The sequence below is a fragment of the Lithobates pipiens genome, unplaced genomic scaffold (assembly GCF_037356315.1).
Source record: "Lithobates pipiens isolate NorthernLeopardFrog02 unplaced genomic scaffold, aLitPip1_a1.2 Scaffold_16, whole genome shotgun sequence".
Lineage (NCBI taxonomy): Eukaryota > Metazoa > Chordata > Amphibia > Anura > Ranidae > Lithobates > Lithobates pipiens.
The window spans coordinates 400,953,862-400,975,042 of record NW_027507748.1 but is presented as its reverse complement, the minus strand read 5'-3'; the positions used below and the strand labels follow the sequence as shown (position 1 = coordinate 400,975,042).

Below are 21,181 nucleotides of genomic sequence, written 5' to 3'. Positions count from 1 at the left end.
CAGAATTTAGAATTACAATGGTCTGGATTGGGTGAAGGGGACTGCCTGCCTCAAGAGGGCTGCCATCAGACCCAGGACTCTGCTGCAAAAGCAGAGTGTAAGATGGCTTTTAGACTGCGGATTCCTAACCTAGTTTCTCCTGTGGCAGTATCTAGAAGGAGAAATAGGCACGCAAAGCAACGGGTAGGCTCCAGTGCTGACTTCTGAAGGTTCATGATCCAAACAAATCTTTTGCGAGTCTGAACAGCTTGGTGGACATTGACTGATAAAATCTATGTTAACTGTTCCCTCAGTGAGAGGTCAGCTAGGTATCCCCAAATATAATGCCCTGTGAGACAGAAAAGCTAGAAAAGGAGCCAGCACCTTGGTGAAAACTTGAGGCGCATTGGATAACCCAAAGAGAAGGGCTACATACTAGTAATGTTGGATGCCCTGAGCAAAATGCAGTAAGCATTGATGCACAGGGAAGATGGGGACATGCAAGTGGGCATCTTGACGTCCACTGAGGTCAGTCTCCCAGAAAAAGGGAGGCAATTGCCAGGGCAGCATGGAGGTCCAATAGGCTTTGGTTCAGGCGTTTTCGAAAGGCTAAAAGCCTGTACACATGGTCAGTTGATGTCCGATGAACAATCTGCTGATTTTCTGATCGTTACAAATTTTGGTCAGACAAAAACTGGATGTACAGGCTCCAAAATGTGACCACAACGTCTGATTTTTTTTTTTCATTAGTATGGTTTGCTGACAAAAAAAAAAAAATCTGAAAAGACTAGGCATGCTCAGAAATGAAAGAACACATCACTTCTAACATTGAATTCCGTCATCTGAAAATTTTCTGATGGTGAGTACACTCTTCACTTTCGATTTGAGACTAGCATTCAATAAAAAAAAAAAAACTGATGAAAATTCATGCAATAATTTGTCCGTGTGTACAAGGCTTTACAGACATCCCCGAACTCTGTGAAGTGGGGCGTTTCCTCATTGTAAGGAGGACTTGAGCGCAAGTTTGGAAGGTTTTGGTGTCTAAAGCTTCTTCGGACGTGCCAAAACATCATAATATAATATGGAGGTCAAACCTTAAGAGTTTTCATTTGTATGTAATCAGGTAGGTCCTTGCACTACATGGTTTTGGTAAATCTAAAGGAAACCTGACAACAAAAGTTGTATCGTGTTTATGGGGTCTAAGTTATGGACTTGGGCATAGAGAGACAGAGGGGTTGATTTACTAAAGGGAAATCCACTATGCACGGCAAGTGCACTTGTAAGTGCAGTCACTATAGATCACTGTAGATCTGAGGGGAAGCTCTGAAATTAGGGGAAGTTCTGCTGATTTTATCATCCAATCATGTACAAGCAAAAATGTTTTTTTATTTTCCTTGCATGTCCCCCTCAGATTTACAGCAAGTGCACTTGCAGTGCAAAGTGAATTTGCCTTTCGTAAATAACCCCCAGAGTGTTTAGTTCCAGAGGAAAAAAGGTTTTCCGCAGTAAGACCTCATACATACTATTATATTTTCTGCATATTTTTGTCTTCAGATTTACCAAAACCATTTAGTGCAAGGGCCTGCCTGATTGCATACAAATTTAAACTCTGAAGCCTTGTACACACGTTCAGATTATTGGAGGAATTTTGTTTGATGCTAGTCTCAAATCGAAAGTGAAGAGGGTACTCACCATTAGAAAATTTTCTGATGACAGAATTCAACGTCAGAAGTGACGTAATGTATTGAATTGTTTTGTATGTATACATTTCTGGGCATGCCTAGTCTTGCTCTTAATAAAAAAATACATTAGATATATATATATATAAAATTTTTTTTTTAGAAAACCGTACTAATGAAAATCGGAGGTTGTGGTAACATCAGACAAAGATTTTCAAGCATGCACATCCAGTTTTTGTCTGCCGAAAAGTCATAATCGGCTGTTAAAAACAGCATAGCAACTATCAGAAAATCAGCAGATCGTTCATTGGACGAAATTTATCTTCAGATTTTCTGGACGTGTGTACGGGCCTTTAACCACTTCAGCCCCGGACCAATAAACACCTTAAGGACCAGAGGTCTTTTTCCAATTTCGCACTGCGCTGCTTTAACTGGTAATTGCGCGGTCGTGCAATATTGCACCCAAACGAAATTTGCGTCCTTTTCTTCCTACAAATAGAGCTTTCTTTTGATGGTATTTGATTGCCTCTGCGATTTTTATTTTTTGCAATATAAATGGAAAAAGAGTGAAAATTTTGAAAAAAAAAGATATTTTCTTCTTTTTGTTATAAGAAAAATCGAATAAACAAAATTTTAGTCATACATTGAGGGCAAAATGTATTCAGCCACATGTCTTTAGTAAAAAAAAATGTCAATAAGCGTATATTTTTTGGTTTGCGCAAAAGTTATAGCGTCTACAAACTAGAGTACATTTTCTGGAATTTACACAGCTTTTAATTTATGACTGCCTATCTAATTTCTTGAGGTGCTAAAATGGCAGGGCAGTACAAACCCCCCCCCCCCCACAAATGACCCCATTTTGGAAAGTAGATACCCCAAGGAAATTGCTGATGGGTATGTTGAGCCCATTGAATATTTATTTTTTTGTCCTAAGGGATTGAATAACGACAAAAAAAAAAAAAAAAAAATTTACAAAAAGTTGTCACTAAATGATATATTGCTCACACATGCCATGGTTATATGTGGAATTGCACCCCAAAATATATTCCACTACTTCTCCCGAGTATGGAGATACCACGTGTGGGACTTTTTCGGAGTCTAGTCGTGCACGGCACCCCGAAAACCAATCACCACCTTCAGGATTTCTAAGGGTGCAAATTTTTGATTTCACTCCTCACTACCTATCACAGTTTCGAAGGCCATAAAATGCCAAAATAGCACAAAACCCCCCAAAATGACCCAATTTTGGAAAGTAGACACCCCAAGCTATTTACTGAGAGGCATGTTGAGTCCATGGAATATTTTATATTTTGCCACAAGTTGCGGGAATATTACAAACTTTTTTTTTTTTTTGCACAAAGTTGTCACTAAATGATATATTGCTCACACATGCTATGGGCATAAGTCAAATTACACCCCAAAATAAATTCTGCTGAGTACGGGGATACCACATGTGGGGGACTTTTTGGGAGCCTAGCCACGTACGGGACCCCGAAAACCAAGCACTGCCTTCCAGATTTAAATATAAAATGCTACCAAAAAAAACTTAGCGACCGCAGGGATCAGGCCTGACTCTGCGAACGCTGCAGTTATGTGTTTAGTGTTTTGTAAGTGACAGTGATCGATCGATACTGCACTTGGGTGGGCTGGGCAGAGGGGCAAAACGCAGGGGCTAGCAGGTATCTGGGCTGATCCCGCTAACAATGCGTTTTTTTTGAACCCTAAACTGCTGGGGACGCTAGTATAGATCTGATCAGATCAGATATTGATCTGTTCAGATTCTATACCACTACGGGAGGTTTATGCTTTGCGTGTGGGTGTTAGCGGTACTGGCACTAACCTAGCGCTGCCTGGGGCGACGCAGACCCTGACCCTAAAACCTAATTGATATCACCCGCCGGGTGATCAGGGGGTTAAACCTTTATTGGGTAATAAATGGTGGGTGCCCTGATGCTATAAAAAGCAAACTAACCAGAGTCACTCGTAACACTTATACAGTGATCAGTGGTGAAAGAGTTAACTAGGGGCAATCAGGGGGCTCAAATTTTTATTAGGTAGTATATGGGGGTCCCTGGCGCTATATAAAAACCTGACGGGGAACCTAAATAACTAACTGGCTAACCAGCGTCACCAGTGACACTTATACTGTGATCGCTGGTGAAAGGGTTAACTAGGGGCAATCAGGGGGTTAAAACCATTATTGGGTAGTATATTGGGGTACCTAGCGCTATAAAAACCTGGCGGTGAACCTAAAAAAATAACTAGCTACCTAGCGACACTAATGCAGCGATCAGAAAAATGATCGCTTAGTGACACTGGCAAAAGGGGGTGAAAGGGTTAACTCTAGGGGCAATCAGGGGGTTAAAACCATTATTGGGTAGTATATCGGGGTACCTAGCGCTATAAAAACCTGGCGGTGAACCTAAAAAAATAACTAGCTAACTAGCGACAATAGCGACACTAATGCAGCGATCAGAAAAACGATTGCTTAGAGACACTGGCAAAAGGGGGTGAAAGGGTTAACTCTAGGGGCAATCAGGGAGTTAAACCTTTATTGGGGGGTGATAGGGGGCTACCCTGGACCTAACACTAACTGCCCTGACAGTTTTTACTTTTACAACTGACACTGAATACAGTGATCAGTAAATAAATGATCAATGCAATCAGTGACACTGTGACTGGGGGGGGGTTTGTGTGCCTATGTGTACCTACATGTCAGTGTAGTGTTGGTGCACATTTACTTTTTGTCTTCTCCTCGTAGTCCGGTCAAAAAGACCGCCCGAGGAGAATGACATCACTTCCTCCTTCCTGTGTATACAATATACAGTGGGAGGAAGCTTGTCATTGGCCAGGAGCGATCGAGAGGGGATGGCCAGAAACCAACGGCCATCCCCTCATCACGGATCGCTCCTGCAGCAAACCAGACCGCCGTATCCAGCGGGAGGGGGTCCGATCGGACCCCCCACCCGCTGGAAGGCAGGCACGTACATGTACGTGCTTGTGCCTGCCTGTGCCATTGTAATGACGTACAATGGCAATACGGCGGTCCTTAAGTGGTTAAGGTTTGACCTCATTTTATAGGGTTTTGGTAAATCTGAAGACAAAAATCTGCAGAAAATGTAATAGTGTGTATGGAGTCTTACTGCGGAAAACCTTTTTTCCTGTGTAATGCTAAAAGCCTTCACTTTCTTTTGCTGGGGCAAAAGGGTACTCCTTTCACCCCCCCCCCCCCCCTGCACTGAACAAAGTAACTTGATTGAAAAAAATGCCTTAATTAAAAACAAAAAAAAAACAACTGTTGCTTTTCTCCACAGCCATCCATTCTCATAAGACAGGACACTAGCTTAGAAGGGGTTATACTGCCTGTTTAACATTTTTTTTTGCTGTTGTTGCCACTGCCGATATCCAATTCTTCAGAAGGCAAGTTTATACTACTTTACACTGAGTCTGTCATGTGAACAGTTCTGCCTGACAGTTCTGACCCACCAGTCTCAAAACTGAGTCACTGACCCTGAACAAACTTGCAGAAAAAGAAAGATAGAACTTCTCATCTGCATACTGGTTCCAGGTCAGCTTACTGACGTAAGAGCCAGCATTTTGGATGTATTTCGAACATTTTACATGCTCGTTCCTTCACTTTTTTTTTTTTTTTTTTTTATTGTGTTATACTTTTGCAGATTAGTTACTAGTAGTAGCAACTCCATGCTATAACACAATGGGAATAAATTGTTTTCAAGGAAATAGCCAATTTATAGGCTTGATTTGTTTGGAGAAGAAAAAAAAAGCACAACCACTGTATAGTAAAGCAAAGCAAAGCAGGAAGAGCATTTATATGCAATGTGCATGAGGCTCCTCCTCATACAGTCCATTACAAACTGTGACTAAAAACAAGGCGTTCAAAACATTAATACTGATAGAAAATGTTTAACACCAAGCAAATCTCATTAACGTATATATTTAAAACACAAAAAAACAAAACTAAATTAACAAACATTCTCTTTAAAAGGAAACCTCCTGTCAGCTCCTACTGAATGAGATTAAGACAAAGAGAGGAACCAGTGGGATCAGTAATCACATATCAGCATCTGACAAGACCAACTGTAAGGGCTCATTCATATCCGATGTAGCCATTACTGCTCCTCTGAAAAGGTATCTGTGTTGGATCAATTGTCATAGGTGGTTGACAGGCGTTGAGGAAACAATATGTTTTAACCCTAAATCCACAGGGTTGTAGCAGGGGTAGGACCTTCCATTGAAAGCAACATGCCGTTTAATTTTTGTGGGCCACACATCTGAACAAGCAACTGCACTGCCTGTTGCCAATCACAAATGGAGCCGACCTAATGGGAAACCAGTGTCTCTGAATCCCTACAGGCACCACCCACATAGCTTCAAATGCTGGACGGAGTGTACATGAATCTGCCGCCCGCACCAATATTTGTTGCGCAGAGGCACAATTCCAGACATATGAATACCCCATGTCAGTGTTTTCCTTGCCAGATTTTTTATAAATAAATATATAAATAAAATATAATATAATTATATTAAATAAAACATACACTAAAATATATATAATAAATTATAGAAATATTGAAATAATGATAAATGATATGAACAATTCCACATTTATATTTTTTTTGTTACATATAATTTTTCCTTGAACTGTGGTTGTCAACAAAAGTGACTAAAGGCTCATTCATACTAGCAACCCCAGGGTTGAGACATACTTTTACTGCTCCCCAACTGCTACAACCTTTAGCTGCAGAGACAGCAGCCACTGGTATACACTTACTATGGCCACAGCTGTATTTAAACCTCCCACTGCTTTTGATGGGCATAGTGCCCTGAAAACACAACCCATTCAAGTTATTGAGGCTGCTCTGCAAGCACCCTGTAACAGTGGGAGGCTGCCCACATTACACTAGTGCAGGGTTCAGGGGGTTACAGCAGGAGGTGAAGGGGTGATTTAATGACTCCTCACCACCTGTCAAATGCTCTCTGAAGAGCGATCCACATTTGGACCAAAGCTAGTGTGAATAACCCACACCAGTAGCACTTTGCATTAGAGCACACCACCACTTAAGCATTTGGTTTTTTAATGAGCAATTCAATATTTAGTGATGCCAAGAGGCTTGCACTTGCCTGCCTGATCTTGTTCTCCATACCATGTATTCCATGTGCCTACTAGCGTACAGGGATACTCTTCACCTTCATGGATCTTTGGCAATACCTCTTCGCTTAAATACAAAAGTAAAACAATTTTACATTAGATGATTACAGCAGTAATGAAGCACTTCTAGAACAGTTGAGTACATTTCATGATTTTGTTTTATTTGCGATAACCATTCACTTTCATTTATAAAACAATATTGTGAACCCCTCTATGATCAGCACAAAATAAACTCAGATATACTGTACACAGGTTAAAGTGATATTAAAGTCTCACCTTTTACTTTTGTTTAAAAACAACAAACATGTTATACTGCTGCCCAGATCCTCCTTCTCAGGTCCTCTGTTGACACTCCTGGCCCTCTCCCTCCTGCCAATTGCCTCAACAACCATCAGCTTGCAATGGGGCACCCAAGCCAAGCCGTTGCTCTGTGCCCATTCAGACACGGAGCAGTGACTTGGCCCCCACCACCCCTCTCTCTCCTCATTGACAGCAGTGGGAACCAATGGCGGACCACTGCTGTCTCAGCCAATGAGCAGGGAGAGTCTCGGGCAGCCAAGACTCTCATGCAACAGTGCTGGATCTAGAAGGGGGTTTAGGTAAGTATTAAAGGGGCTGCTGCGCACTGACGGTTTTTTATCTTAATGCATTAAGATAAAAAACCTTCTGCCTTTAGAGCCACTTTAATTACTTGAGTATAAAACAAATATTGCAATTGTTCATGTTACAGACACAGCAAAAAAGGCACCAAGTAAAGATACATACAGTACAGAACAATCAATCAAGTTATTTTATGCATCCAATTTTGCAAGCTGTCCTTTACCAAAGTAATACTAATCGTGAAAGGATGAGCAGACAAGAATAAAGGCCTGTTTAGCAGAACATGAAGCATTTTACTCCTTTTTTAATTGCTGTCTCAGCTCTTGCTCTGGGAGGGGTGTTAGGAAGGCAGAAAATCTGAGGATTTATTTAAAAAGGTACTTAAAAGGTACAGCTGCCCTCTTTGGGTACAATGTACAAAATACCCATAGCTGGAATTCATCTTTAACCACTACCTGCCCATAGGACGTCATATGACGAGGTTGCAGCTACAGGCGTCATCCCAGTATCAAAAATTTCAGCCGGAGATTTCTTTTTTTTGTAGAAGTGTATAGCCGCTCGATAACTTCTGTGCGCTGAACAGAGATAGAGGAACGGATGTTGTTCCCTCTCTGTGGAATCAGAAACTGGAAGCGACAAGGATTCCATCACTTCTGGTTGCAGTTTGTTGTAAACAAGTGGTTCCTAGTTTGTAAAGGCATCTGATAAAACGATTCTCAGTTTGATCTGATGTTTTGGAGGCCAGAGAAGAGATCTAGCATCTAATAGACCCCAGATCTTTCTCAAAAAATAAAAAAAATAAAAAATAAAAAAAAACACGACAAGTCACAGCCCATGCTATTACAAGAAATGTTGTTCATCTTTTGTGATATCACAAACGTGGATTTAAAAAAATATAATAATAAATAAAATAAAAAGTAAAAAAAAAAAAAAAAACATTAAGTGCTCTCATCCCCTATGCACATGTAGGTCCCACATGTGATTGCACCACACATGAAGTATCACTGCGAACAAGAGCAATAATGCTAGCACAAAACCACCTGCAATACTACACTGGTAACCTGTAAAGGGTTTTGCAGCATTGCCTTTGAATAATGTATGACATTCAGCAAACTTTTACTCAGGGTAGCATCATTTTTTATATTATAAAATTGACACTACCACCATTTTATTCTCTAGGGCCTCTGCTTAAAAAAATATATATATATTTGGTGGTTCTAAATCATTTTCTAGCAAAAAAAATTCAGATTTTTTTTTTTACATGTATCAGAAATGTCAGAATTGACCCAGTAGGCAAGTGGTTAAAGCGGAGGTCCACCCTAAAATGGACCTTCCGCTCATCGGATTCCTCCCCCCCTCCGGCGCCACAATTGGCACCTTTCAGAGGGGAGGGGGGTGCAGTTACCTGGTAACTGCACCCACTTCCGGGCTAGCTCTCTGCGGAAAGGGGCGTATATTACGCCCCTTTCCGCAAGTGCCCGCCCCCTTCCGCAAGTGCCCCGCTGCCTGCTGGGAAACACACAGATCCCAGAGGCAGCGGGGACCTTCCTCATTGCGCAGCGCGGCTCGCGCATGCGCAGTAGGAAACCGGGAAATGAAGCCGAAAGGCTCCATTTCCTGATTCCCATACCCAAGATGGCGGCGGCAGCACTCGAGTGTCGATCTAGAGATCGGCTTCGGGTGCCGACATCGCGGGTGCGCTGGACAGGTATATGTCACTATTTTAAAAGTCAGCAGCTGCAGTATTTGTAGCTGCTGACTTAAAAAAATAAATAAAAAAAAAAACGCGGAGTCCCGGTGGACTCCCGCTTTAAGGACTTACCTTTGTGGTACAGCAAAGGCTCATGTACATAGTTTTTTTTGCTCATGAGCACCTTTTCTTCATAAAAGTCAGTGCGAGTCCAAGCAGCTTAATAGCACAAGAAAGCCAATTGCAAGCCAAGTTTCTTTACTTGGGCATTTCAGATCAGTATGAAGTCAGTTTGATTGAAAACTGCTTCAAGAGATTCAATTAAATATTCAATTATTGCTTTCCACATACATTAAAAAATGTTTTACAAAATGATATCAGAGGTGAGCCACCAAAGCCCATGTGTACTGGCTCTAAGAGATATAGACTCAAGTAAGGGCTTAAAATACATGAGCATCAAGCTCACAAGAAAGTCAAATGTAGTATTACATAGTTTCTTTGAGTTGCATTGCCTATCGATTGCTTATGGAGCTGCTTCTGAACTGGTTCAAGTACCTTCTGCATTCCTATTTGACTTTTACGAGATAAAGAAGTAGTTCAGCCACAAACATAGGCCTCTGTACATGAGCCCCAAGCCATCATGTGGATAAATTAGACTAATTCTGAACAATAGCAGACTTACCAAAGTTTGTTGTAGGCATCTAGACATTCTGGCTTTACATTGTGAACTGTAACAAAAAAAGCTTCAAGATTAGCTACAAAGCAGATGGTCCCAATGGACTTGCAGCATTCCACATACATATTTTTCATAAATGCTTACATTATATATTTGGAAGCACAGTAATATAGATCTCCCACTAAAAAAAAAAAAAAAAAAACATACTCCTCCAGGTATGTATATTCGGGCATTTAAATGATGGACTGACAAGGGCCTCTACAGCATTGGGCCCTTTTTCACCCAACGCGGCCCCTTCACTTTTCTAAATTAGAGATGCCCTTATCTAAACGATTTTATTTTTATCAAAATGTTATTTTTTTACCCACTTTTCAACCCATCTCAGGCGACCCCCCTTCATTGACTGCTTATGAAAAATGGTGTAGTAAATTAATTAGATTAAGGCTCACAGGGAGGTCTCCATGATTTATGCGTCACTGCTGCTCCGCTGCTCCCCCCCCCCCCCCCAGAAACAACTTTACATGCTGGCCTGGGAAAGGGATCTAGGTTATGACATAGACCAGGAGTCTTGGTACTCTTGGCTTCAGGTCTCTTTTAAACGGGATCCTCAATGTGTCTCTAGTGGAAATCAGTTTAAAGGTTTTAACTAGATGGTATTTGGTTCCTTCCCACCTTGCCAGGATGTATCCAAACTTTATGGGGTACCATGTTTCACATATGGTGAGAATGTCAGAAAATAAGGGGTTATTGAAATTGGGTGTTTTCCATGCTTTGCAAAGTGTCAGGGTTCTCCATCCTGCAACTTCATATTCTACTGAACTACTCTCCCCCCAGCCTACAGTGGCCTGTGTGGAGTTTGGTATGCTTCATTCCCCTGGCGGCTAAAATTACCATTGTGGGCGCATGGAAGACACCGTCGCCTTCAATACATTGTTTAATGCATAAGGTCTACTGGATTATGATTCATGACAAACTCAGTTCGAGCAAACACGTGCACAGTGGGCGACATATGTGAATGTGCCTCTTGCTTCCTCTCAGGGGATTGTTTAGTTAATGCTTTTCTCCTAGCCCTGTGAGCCTTGGGTTCTCTCCTTTTCTTCTCTTCTTGTCCTTGCATTGGAATAATTTTGTGCATATCTTCCCCATAATGTGTTAGCAGCATTCTGAGCATAGTGGTTCCCTATTTTTTTAGTCCATCCGTGCCATTGTCTGATATGGTGTATTCTATGTTGAATTGTGATTTAACGTGTTATGTATACATAATTTTTAATTCCGTGTTACTTTGGAATTTTATGTTTTGCACTGACTGGTGTTTGAGGGACCTTTTCGATTTTGTTTATTCTCTATGCCCGACACAGGTGTATTCTCTTTATACTATGGCAGGCTTGTCTGTGGAATTCAATTACTTATTTTGATGCCAATTACAAATAAAAGACTGTTGCAAGGGAAAAACTCCCATACCCAATCTCTGCTTGGAATTTTAGCAAGAATGTTGGGCCGTTGACAAAGGATGACAATCAAGTGATTTCAATAGTATAAAGTAAAAATGTGTCATAAGGGCTTTATACAAATCTTTCCCAATTGGCATGTTTACATTTTATAGGAATCCACAGTATAAAAGTATAATGCAAAAAAAATGGTGAAAATGTTCTGGAAATAAGAATTTAAAAAGAGAAGTGCAGGTTTCCTTCAATATATCTAGGCACTTACACGTCTGCAAAAATAAATGCTTTTTTTCTTCTAAACATTAAAAATCATCAGCAATCTGAAACTAACCTTTGAGTACTAAGGTTGTCTTTTTTTACAAAAGAAGTTACATCAGAATATATTTCAGGAACTATTTAGGCCCCTTTCACATGGGGGGGCCAATCGGGTCCATCGGTCAGTTTTTTTAGGCAGACTTGATCAGACCACCCATTGCCCACAATGGAGAGGTGGATGTCAACGAACATGTCCGTTGACACCCACCAACATCCGATCCGGTCCACTAAAAACAGACGTATGGGGGATCCGTTCCTCATCTGTCTGGCAGATCAGATGACATACAGATGGAAACGGACAGGCAGTCCGTTGTTCATCTGACTGCCCATAGACGACAGCGGACTCTGTCCGTGTCTGTTCTGCATAAGTGGAGCCTGCTGAAAAATTGTGTGTTGGTCCGAAAAGACTTTAAGGAAGAGTGGAATTATTTGAATAATATTATTCCCTTATATGATGGAGAATCAGGTCTGTGGTGCATACAGCATATATACTCAGTGTGATCCAGTTTGCAAAACATCCAGTTCAAAGGCACATTTAGACTTTCTTGTCGTATACATAAGTCAGCATAATCTGGTGAACGCAGTGTGTGGTGGAGTGGTTCACGCATGGTTGGAGCACATGTGCCCAGGAATAAGCAAAAAATATGTGGACTTATTATACACAGTTTTCATTATTTATTTTGTTGTGTATAAGTTTGCAGATTTTTTAAAGGAGTTGCAAACCCTTGTGTTTTTTCAGCTTAATGCATTCTATGCATTAAGCTAAAAAAACTTCCGACAGTGACTGGCCCCCTAGGCCACCCCCCCCCCCCCCCCGGTTTAATTCACCTGACCCCCTTCGTTCCCTTGATGTGGATGCACTCTACCTCTCTGCCCGGGGTTCTTGGCTCTTGATTGGATAGATTGATAGCAGCGCAGCCATTGGCTCCCGCTGCTGTCCAATTCAATAACGCAGGGGGTGGGGCCGAGTCCTACATTCCGTATCTATGGACCTAAATGCTGGACTCGGGAGGGCACTTCACCCAGGGGGTTATACAATGCGGGGAGGAGCTGATAGTGCCACCAGGGGACCCCAAAAGAGATCGAGGCTACTCTGTGCGAATAGAAACCTCACAGTGGAGGTAAGTATGACATTTGTTAATAAAAAACACAAAACTTTACAATCACTTTGTTTGTTGTAAGCTCTGTGTTGCCCTACATAACTTGTGTAGGAGTTTTCAACTTTGATAAATAGTTTCATGACAGCAGCAATTATTTTACTATTATTTTTTAGGGCAGCGCGGGTGTCACACATTTATATAAATAGTGTGAACCTAGCCTAATATTCTGTCTACCTTTTTATATATGCATATGACACATCTTCACGGAACGCTTCTGTTTTCCATGTTGCTTGTATATTTTAGAAAAAAATAAATAAAAAGATTAAACATAACCATTTAATATTCCCATGTGCCTCGCTATTACTATCAAAATGAGCTCTCTACTGTAGAAACAGAGAAAGAAATGTAATAATTACATTGTATTTTGTAGAGGTTGCTGGTCTCCCTCTTTGCCAGCAGATTTGAGTGTGCATCCTTGCGAGGATCAACCTTACGCACAAAAAGGGATCTGAGCCAGCTGTCTTCTTTGGCTTTCTGACTAGACGATGCAAGGCCCCTGCAGAAACATTACACAAATAAGCGAACTATTATAAATATCTTTACAGATACCTAACATCACACATCTCTACTGCTGTTGAACTAGTTTGGAGTTGTAAATGCCAGATAGGTGACACTGATGAGGCACAGATTGACAGCACTGGCGGACACTGTTAGGATTGCACTGATAATCAGGACATTGATAATTAGTTCCGTGATTAAAAGTGTACAGGTCCCTTTTACAGAAGCTGGTTATCTGCTCTCTTCTCCCTTCCTCACGCTGTCTGTTTTAAGAATGTCCATTCAATTTTCTAATGGTCAATGGGGTCAAATCAATGTTTGTTTTTGATTGCTGTAACAAGAAAATTCTAAGAAGCAGGATGGAAAACTTTTCTTCAATGAATTTCTAACGGTGAATATGGTTTTCGTTCAGGAAAGTCCATTCACTTCAAAATTGATTGTTAAAGATCACATTTTTTTTTAAGTTGTTTGAACATTCAGCAAGTCATTAAGGGCCGGTTCACACTGCGAGCCGTCTCCGACTTCCTCGCCGCGACTTGCAGGGGGGGTCAGCGGCGACTTGCAGAGGACTTCTGCATAGAAGTCAATGCAAGTCGCCCCCGAAGTCGCCCCGAAGTAGTACAGGAACCTTTTTTCTGAGTCGGAGCGACTCGAGTCGCTCCTCTCAGAACGGTTCCATAGTACTGAATGGGGGCGACTTGCGGGAGCGAGGCGAGGCGAGCCGTGTCGCCTCGCCTCGCAGTGTGAACCGGCCCTAGGTAGTAATGAGAATGTTCGCATGAATGTCCATTAGGAAATCTACAAGTGTATGGTCAGCTGTACCCTTTCCTCCTGAAAGCATGTTCACAGAGTTGGAAGAATAGCACTGTGAAAAGCCTGACAGGCTCGGTGCTGACCCTATCCCTCCCAGTGCACGTGCTGCTGTGCAGGGGATTACAGGAAGTGGATAGATTTAGGTACTGTTACTAGTTGTATGCAAACACAAGTAATCATTTTTTTTTAAATACATAACTGGATTAATTGGTGTTTATGTCTTCCTGAAATTTATCTTAAAAGGTGATATCTTTTCTATGTCTGCTCAGAGTTCATCTTTAAATAGCTGTAAAGGTGAAGTGCATATAGCAACAGGGTCACACAACATGAATGTGACACTGTTTGACCTTACTGTCACAGCATGTGAGTGAATGACAGCAGACTGGCATTTACGTAATTCCAAACCAAAGTAACACCAAACTACTCGTTTAATAAATCCATTCAAATGCACAGAATGCCTTGCCACAACAAGACAGCCAAAAGTTTGAAAATAAACATTTCTAGCACCTCACTGTTCCTTGCATTAGTTTTCTTGTTAGAATTCTGAAAGGGTAAACACAATAAGAGTGCACATTTCATTCTTGTAACACATACCCCTCCCAAACAATTTTGGAATATGCACTAACCTAAACGGAGACCTCACAGAAATGATTGCCCAATGCCAACATTTAGTCACTCATCTCACTCCTGCATCTTATCCTCGGTACATACAGTATATTGTGTATGAAATTCAGACTGGACATGTGATAGGGAAGAAGTGAAGTGAGAGTATAGAGGGTTACCAGGAGTTGGTCGGCAACCTGTATGGTAAAGATTCCTTGATGGCTTCCTTTTAGTTATGTTTTACAATTAAAACAGTGGGTAGTGGGGTTTATTGCTGCCTATGTCCTCATAGCGTTGATTTTAACTTACTCCCAATGCCAGGTGGTACCAGACTTCGCTCGGAGTTCCACCCACTTTTGAGAGGCCTCTCCACCCCTCAGTTTTGGATATTAAAAAAAAAAAAATGTTTCTTCCAACATACCTTTTTATGAAGTACATAGTGTACTTTCGATCCACGGGGCAGGATGTCATATCCTTTGTGTGGCAAGCCCCCCCCCCCCCCCCCCCCCGGCTGTCTTCTGGGACCTGTGGTGTGTCCCAGAAGACAGCTGGCCATTGACAAAGAGCAGTGCGACTCGCACATGTGCAGTAGGAAACGGGCAGTAAAACCACAAGGCTCCACTGCCGGTTTTCCTTAGAATGGCAGCATCTGCACCCGATCCAATGGACATGGCCGGGGGGGGGGGGGGGGCGGGGGGGGGGAGATCAACATTCCAGGCTCCCTGGACAGGGACAAGTGCCCTTATTAAAAGTCAGCAGCTACAGTGTTTGTAGCTGTTGACTTTAAAAAAACTAAAATTTGTGGGTGGAAAACAGCTTTAAGAAAAGTACATCTAAAGCAAGTCATCCTTATGGGAACAGCACAAGCTCCATATGCCAGACATTTTCAGCAACAGTGGCTGCAATATTTCTGTCTTCACAAGAGCTATTTAAACCATTTTAGATTTCAGGCTCAAAGCTAGAGGATCCATATGTAAGACTACATCTACTCTAGCCTTCCCTGACCGCAGCCCCGGAAAAACGTAAAATGCTGCAAAAATAAAAACCACGTTTTCACAGCGATTTGCGTTTTGCCACAGCCAGCGGTCAAAACGTTCCAATCCTGAACTTGACTCTTCCGCATTCAGGAAAGGGAGGTTTAACCTCACCTGAAAGCAGCAACTTCTAAACTCTGCTAAAAGCCTGTGTGTACATGGACATGTAGGCTTTTATAGCCATAAAGGATATGAATCTACTTTGTATATACCAGTGATGGCAAACCTTGGCACCCCAGATGTTTTGGAACTACATTTCCTATGATGCTCATGCATTCTGCAGTGTACTTGAGCATCATGGGAAATGTAGTTGTAAAACATCTGGGGTGCCAATGTTTTCCATCACTGGTATATACCATATCCATTTTCAAACCCAGCTAATACTTTGTGAAAGTAGTGGTGACATGACCATTATGCTGCACAGAGCAGATATATGGGAGGGACACAACAGGCTCCACCCACTACAGACACTGCAGAAAACTACAGGATGAAGACAGATACAAGACCAGTCACCCTGCATAAGAAGAATGTGCATCAGTGACCAGTCTTTATTACAGGAAGCTCTTGCACAGAGGAGAAGTATCATACTGAGTTAAAGGGGTTGTAAAGGCTTGTGTTTTTTCACCTTAATGCATCCTATGCCCCCGTTATACTTACCTGAGCCCCTTCTTCCGCGGGGACACGCCATCATCCTCTCCACAGAGACCTGGCTTTGATTGGGTAGATTGATAGCAGCGCAGCCATTGGCTCCCGCTGCTGTCAATCAAATCCAATGGCGCAAGCGCCGAGTCATACATTCGGCTTCTATGGACTCGGAAAGCGCGCCTGCAAGGTAACCCCCTTGGGAATGCACTTCTCCTAGGGGGTTAGCCAATTCAGGGAGGTGCCATGACAGCCGCCGGGGGAGCCCAGAAGAGGATGTTCGGGGCCACTCTGTGCAAAACAAGCTGCACATTGGAGGTAAGTATGTTTGTCTATGGCTCTTGTATGTAACCAATATTGCCTATCCAAGACTTCAACTTTAAAGCCTAACGCTGGGCAGTGCTAAAGTAATACTAACAGCATTTTTTGTTTATAAACCGGCTATACTTACCTGCTGTGTGTAATAGTTGTGCACACAGCGACCATGACCCTTCTGTGGTCCCTCACTGGGAAATCGTGGTTCCTCCTTTTCTCCTTGTGCCCCATAGCAAGCTGTATCCAGCAATAAACCATATAACTAAGGACACCTCAGTGTGTAATATATTGATTACAGTATGTATCACTCTCTCAAATAAATCACAGAGACTAATTACTGCTTGGTTGCCTAGGTGGTAACAAGCAGTGCAGTTTGAGCACATTAGTAGCGATGCTCCAAGAGATGAGTATTGGTTAAACATAAACAGGATCCAATTCAAAGCGAACAGAGAACCAAATGGCTTCACTTAAATTGTAATTAATCTCATTAACATGTACTTACTTGTCTGATCTTCCTGTTCTCTATAATAACAATGAGTTAGAAAAAGGTTACAGAAAAAAAAAAAACATCCTGAAATAAAAAGGTTGTGGATATGGATGGATTATTTCTTGACTATTTGTACAAAACAATTTCTAACAAACCTTCATTTTAAGCAAGGTATTCCTGTGCTGTCTGTTGTCGCATCACATACACTTTGAGCAAATAGATGATGTTTTCAAGTGTTGTCAAGTGTCATACACCGATCAGACATAACTTCATGACCACTGACAGGCCAAGGGAAGAACACTGATTATCTCATTACAATGACATCTGAAAGTTGGTGGGATATATTAGGCCGCAAGTAAACATGTTGTCCCCCTACCTTCTACTGCGCCTTTCAGACGTGTCCTAAGGCTGGCTATACATTGTACAATTTTTTTCAATTTCCCTTAGATTTACTTTCCACTATGTAGTGCAAAGGGCCTGTCTGATTGAAAGTGTTTAGGCCTGAACTCATATTATACAGGTCCTTCTCAAAAAATTAGCATATTGTGATAAAGTTCATTATTTTCTGTAATGTACTGATAAACATTAGACTTTCATATATTTTAGATTCATTACACACAACTGAAGTAGTTCAAGCCTTTTCTTGTTTTAATATTGATGATTTTGGCATACAGCTCATGAAAACCCAAAATTCCTATCTCAAAAAATTTGCATATCATGAAAAGGTTCTCTAAACAAGCTATTAACCTAATCATCTGAATCAACTAATTAACTCTAAACACCTGCAAAAGATTCCTGAGGCTTTTAAAAACTCCCAGCCTGGTTCATTACTCAAAACCGCAATCATGGGTAAGACTGCCGACCTGAGTGCTGTCCAGAAGGCCACCCTCAGTACCCACAGTCAGTGATGGTCTGGGGTGCCATGTCAGCTGCTGGTGTTGGTCCTCTGTGTTTTATCAAGGGCAGGGTCAATGCAGCTAGCCATCAGGAGATTTTGGAGCACTTCATGCTTCCATCTGCTGAAAAGCTTTATGGAGATGAAGATTTCATTTTTCAGCACGACCTGGCACCTGCTCACAGTGCCAAAACCACTGGTAAATGGTTTACTGACCATGGTATTACTGTGCTCAATTGGCCTGCCAACTCTCCTGACCTGAACCCCATAGAGAATCTGTGGGATATTGGGAAGAGAAAGTTGAGAGACGCAAGACCCAACACTCTGGATTTGCTTAAGGCTGCTATCGAAGCATCCTGGGCCTCCATAACACCTCAGCAGTGCCACAGGCTGGTTGCCTCCATGCCACGCCGCATTGAAGCAGTCATCTCTGCAAAAGGATTCCCGACCAAGTATTGAGTGCATAACTGAACATAATTATTTGAAGGTTGACTTTTTTTGTATTAAAAACCCTTTTCTTTTATTGGTCGGATGAAATATGCAAATTTGAGATAGGATTTTTGGGTTTTCAGGAGCTGTATGCCAAAATCATCAATATTAAAACAAGAAAAGGCTTGAACTACTTCAGTTGTGTGCAATGAATCTAAAATATATGAAAGTCTAATGTTTATCAGTACATTACAGAAAATAATGAACTTTATCACAATATGCTAATTTTTGGAGAAGGACCTGTATGGTTTTGGTAAATCTAAAAGAAAACTGATACAAGAAAAACATATAATGTATGGCCAACCTAAAGCTGGCCATACACCATACAACTTTCTTATTCAATTTCCTTTAGATTTACCTACAACTGCGTAGTAGAAGGGCCTGCCTGATTGCACACAAATTGAAAGTGTTTAGATTTGACCTCATATTATATGGTTTGGGTAAATCTAAAGGAAATCTATTAGAAGAAAAGTGTATCATTTATGGCCAACCTTAGTTACAAGAGTACTGGAAAGAGGTGATCAATGTAGGGAATTCAATGGGATGTCTTTCTTCACCAGCTGATCCTCTTATCTTTCTGTTGGACATCACTGATAACCATGACATTTCCCAATACATGAGGCTGTTTACCTTCAACTACACTTTTTGTAGCTGCTGACTTTTAAATGGGTGGAACTTCGCTTAAAGGAAGTACTCCCCTTGTACACAATTACTTATGCCAGCCATAATTGCTGGTCTACCTGGGTTGAGGCTCATGGCCTGACTGTAGGATATTGTGTACTACCTCTATTGAACAGCATTCTGTGGTTCCTGCCTGCTTTTTTAAAAGGTGGGTAATTGTCATTATGCATTTCATTGCCTCCTTCCCTTTCTCTCCCACCCCTTTTCCCCAAGTTCAGCCCCCCTGTAACTTCCCAGGTATTATTTACTGGTAGACTGATGGCCTTCATTTGCTGTGGTATTCCAACAATGGGGCACTATTCCTGCTAATGGCACCAACAATGGGGCACTATTCCTGCTAATGGCACCAACAATGGGGCACTATTCCTGCTAATGAGAACAATGGGGCACTATTCCTGCTAATGGCACCAACAATGGGGCACTATTCTTGCTAATGGCACCAACAATGGGGCACTATTCCTGCTAATGAGAACAATGGGGCACTATTCCTGCTAATGGTGCCAACAAGGTGGCACTATTCCTCACCCCTTTCCAAATGTGGTAAGGTTTACTCCCAACGATGTCAGGAAGGTTTCCACTCCAACTGGCCACAGTGCGGCCCCCTAAAAGTCTGAAGGACAATTAACGGGTGCTTCATTTAGAAAGTCTGGAAACCCCTGGCACAAAGTAGTTGTGATGTTTTACTAACATGGGTCAAAGTTGCAAAACTGTGTTCAGGCGTTGGAAGGTAAAACAAATCCTGTCATGAAAGGGTTAGAGGGACTCAGACATCAGCACGCTTGTTGTCCAGTGTATCCTCCAGACCAATCATAGGAGGTCCATACCTCCGACCAGACCTGGGGCTGGAGGAATAGCCTGCAGGAAGCCAGTGCACTGGTTGCAATGCTCTGCACAATTTGGCCCCCGTATGAGGAGTATGGTGAAGGTGTGTTGTATAGAGGGACCCTGTGTGAGGAGTATGGTGAAGGTGTGTTGTATAGAGGGCCCCTGTGTGAGGAGTATGGTGAAGGTGTGTTGTATAGAGGGCCCCTGTGTGAGGAGTATGGTGAAGGTGTGTTGTATAGAGGGCCCCTGTGTGAGGAGTATGGTGAAGGTGTGTTGTATAGAGGGACCCTGTATGAGGAGTATGGTGAAGGTGTGGTGTATAGAGGGCCCCTGTGTGAGGAGTATGGTGAAGGTGTGGTGTATAGAGGGCCCCTGTGTGAGGAGTATGGTGAAGGTGTGTTGTATAGAGGGACCCTGTATGAGGAGTATGGTGAAGGTGTGTTGTATAGAGGGCCCCTGTGTGAGGAGTATGGTGAAGGTGTGTTGTATAGAGGGACCCTGTGTGAGGAGTATGGTGAAGGTGTGTTGTATAGAGGGACCCTGTATGAGGAGTATGGTGAAGGTGTGTTGTATAGAGGGACCCTGTATGAGGAGTATGGTGAAGGTGTGTTGTATAGAGGGACCCTGTATGAGGAGTATGGTGAAGGTGTGTTGTATAGAGGGACCCTGTGTGAGGAGTATGGTGAAGGTGTGTTGTATAGAGGGACCCTGTATGAGGAGTATGGTGAAGGTGTGTTGTATAGAGGGACCCTGTATGAGGAGTATGGTGAAGGTGTGTTGTATAGAGGGACCCTGTATGAGGAGTATGGTGAAGGTGTGTTGTATAGAGGGACCCTGTGTGAGGAGTATGGTGAAGGTGTGTTGTATAGAGGGACCCTGTATGAGGAGTATGGTGAAGGTGTGTTGTATAGAGGGACCCTATGTGAGGAGTATGGTGAAGGTGTGTTGTATAGAGGGACCCTGTGTGAGGAGTATGGTGAAGGTGTGTTGTATAGAGGGACCCTGTGTGAGGAGTATGGTGAAGGTGTGTTGTATAGAGGGACCCTGTGTGAGGAGTATGGTGAAGGTGTGTTGTATAGAGGGCCCCTGTATGAGGAGTATGGTGAAGGTGTGTTGTATAGAGGGACCCTGTGTGAGGAGTATGGTGAAGGTGTGTTGTATAGAGGGACCCTGTGTGAGGAGTAT

General features: G+C 42.2%; 1 protein-coding gene across 1 annotated transcript in view; it reads right to left on the bottom strand.

Annotated features, from left to right (window-relative positions):
* Window positions 1-21,181, bottom strand: part of NIPSNAP2 (nipsnap homolog 2) — a 47,661-nt gene that overhangs the window by 23,847 nt on the left and 2,633 nt on the right. Inside the window, exons 2-4 of the mRNA XM_077482332.1 lie at window positions 13,071-13,210; window positions 9,801-9,846; window positions 6,801-6,895 (exon numbers count right to left, since the gene is read on the bottom strand). Coding sequence (XP_077338458.1) covers window positions 6,801-6,895; window positions 9,801-9,846; window positions 13,071-13,210 — 281 coding nt within the window. The remainder of the gene's footprint in view (window positions 1-6,800; window positions 6,896-9,800; window positions 9,847-13,070; window positions 13,211-21,181) is intronic.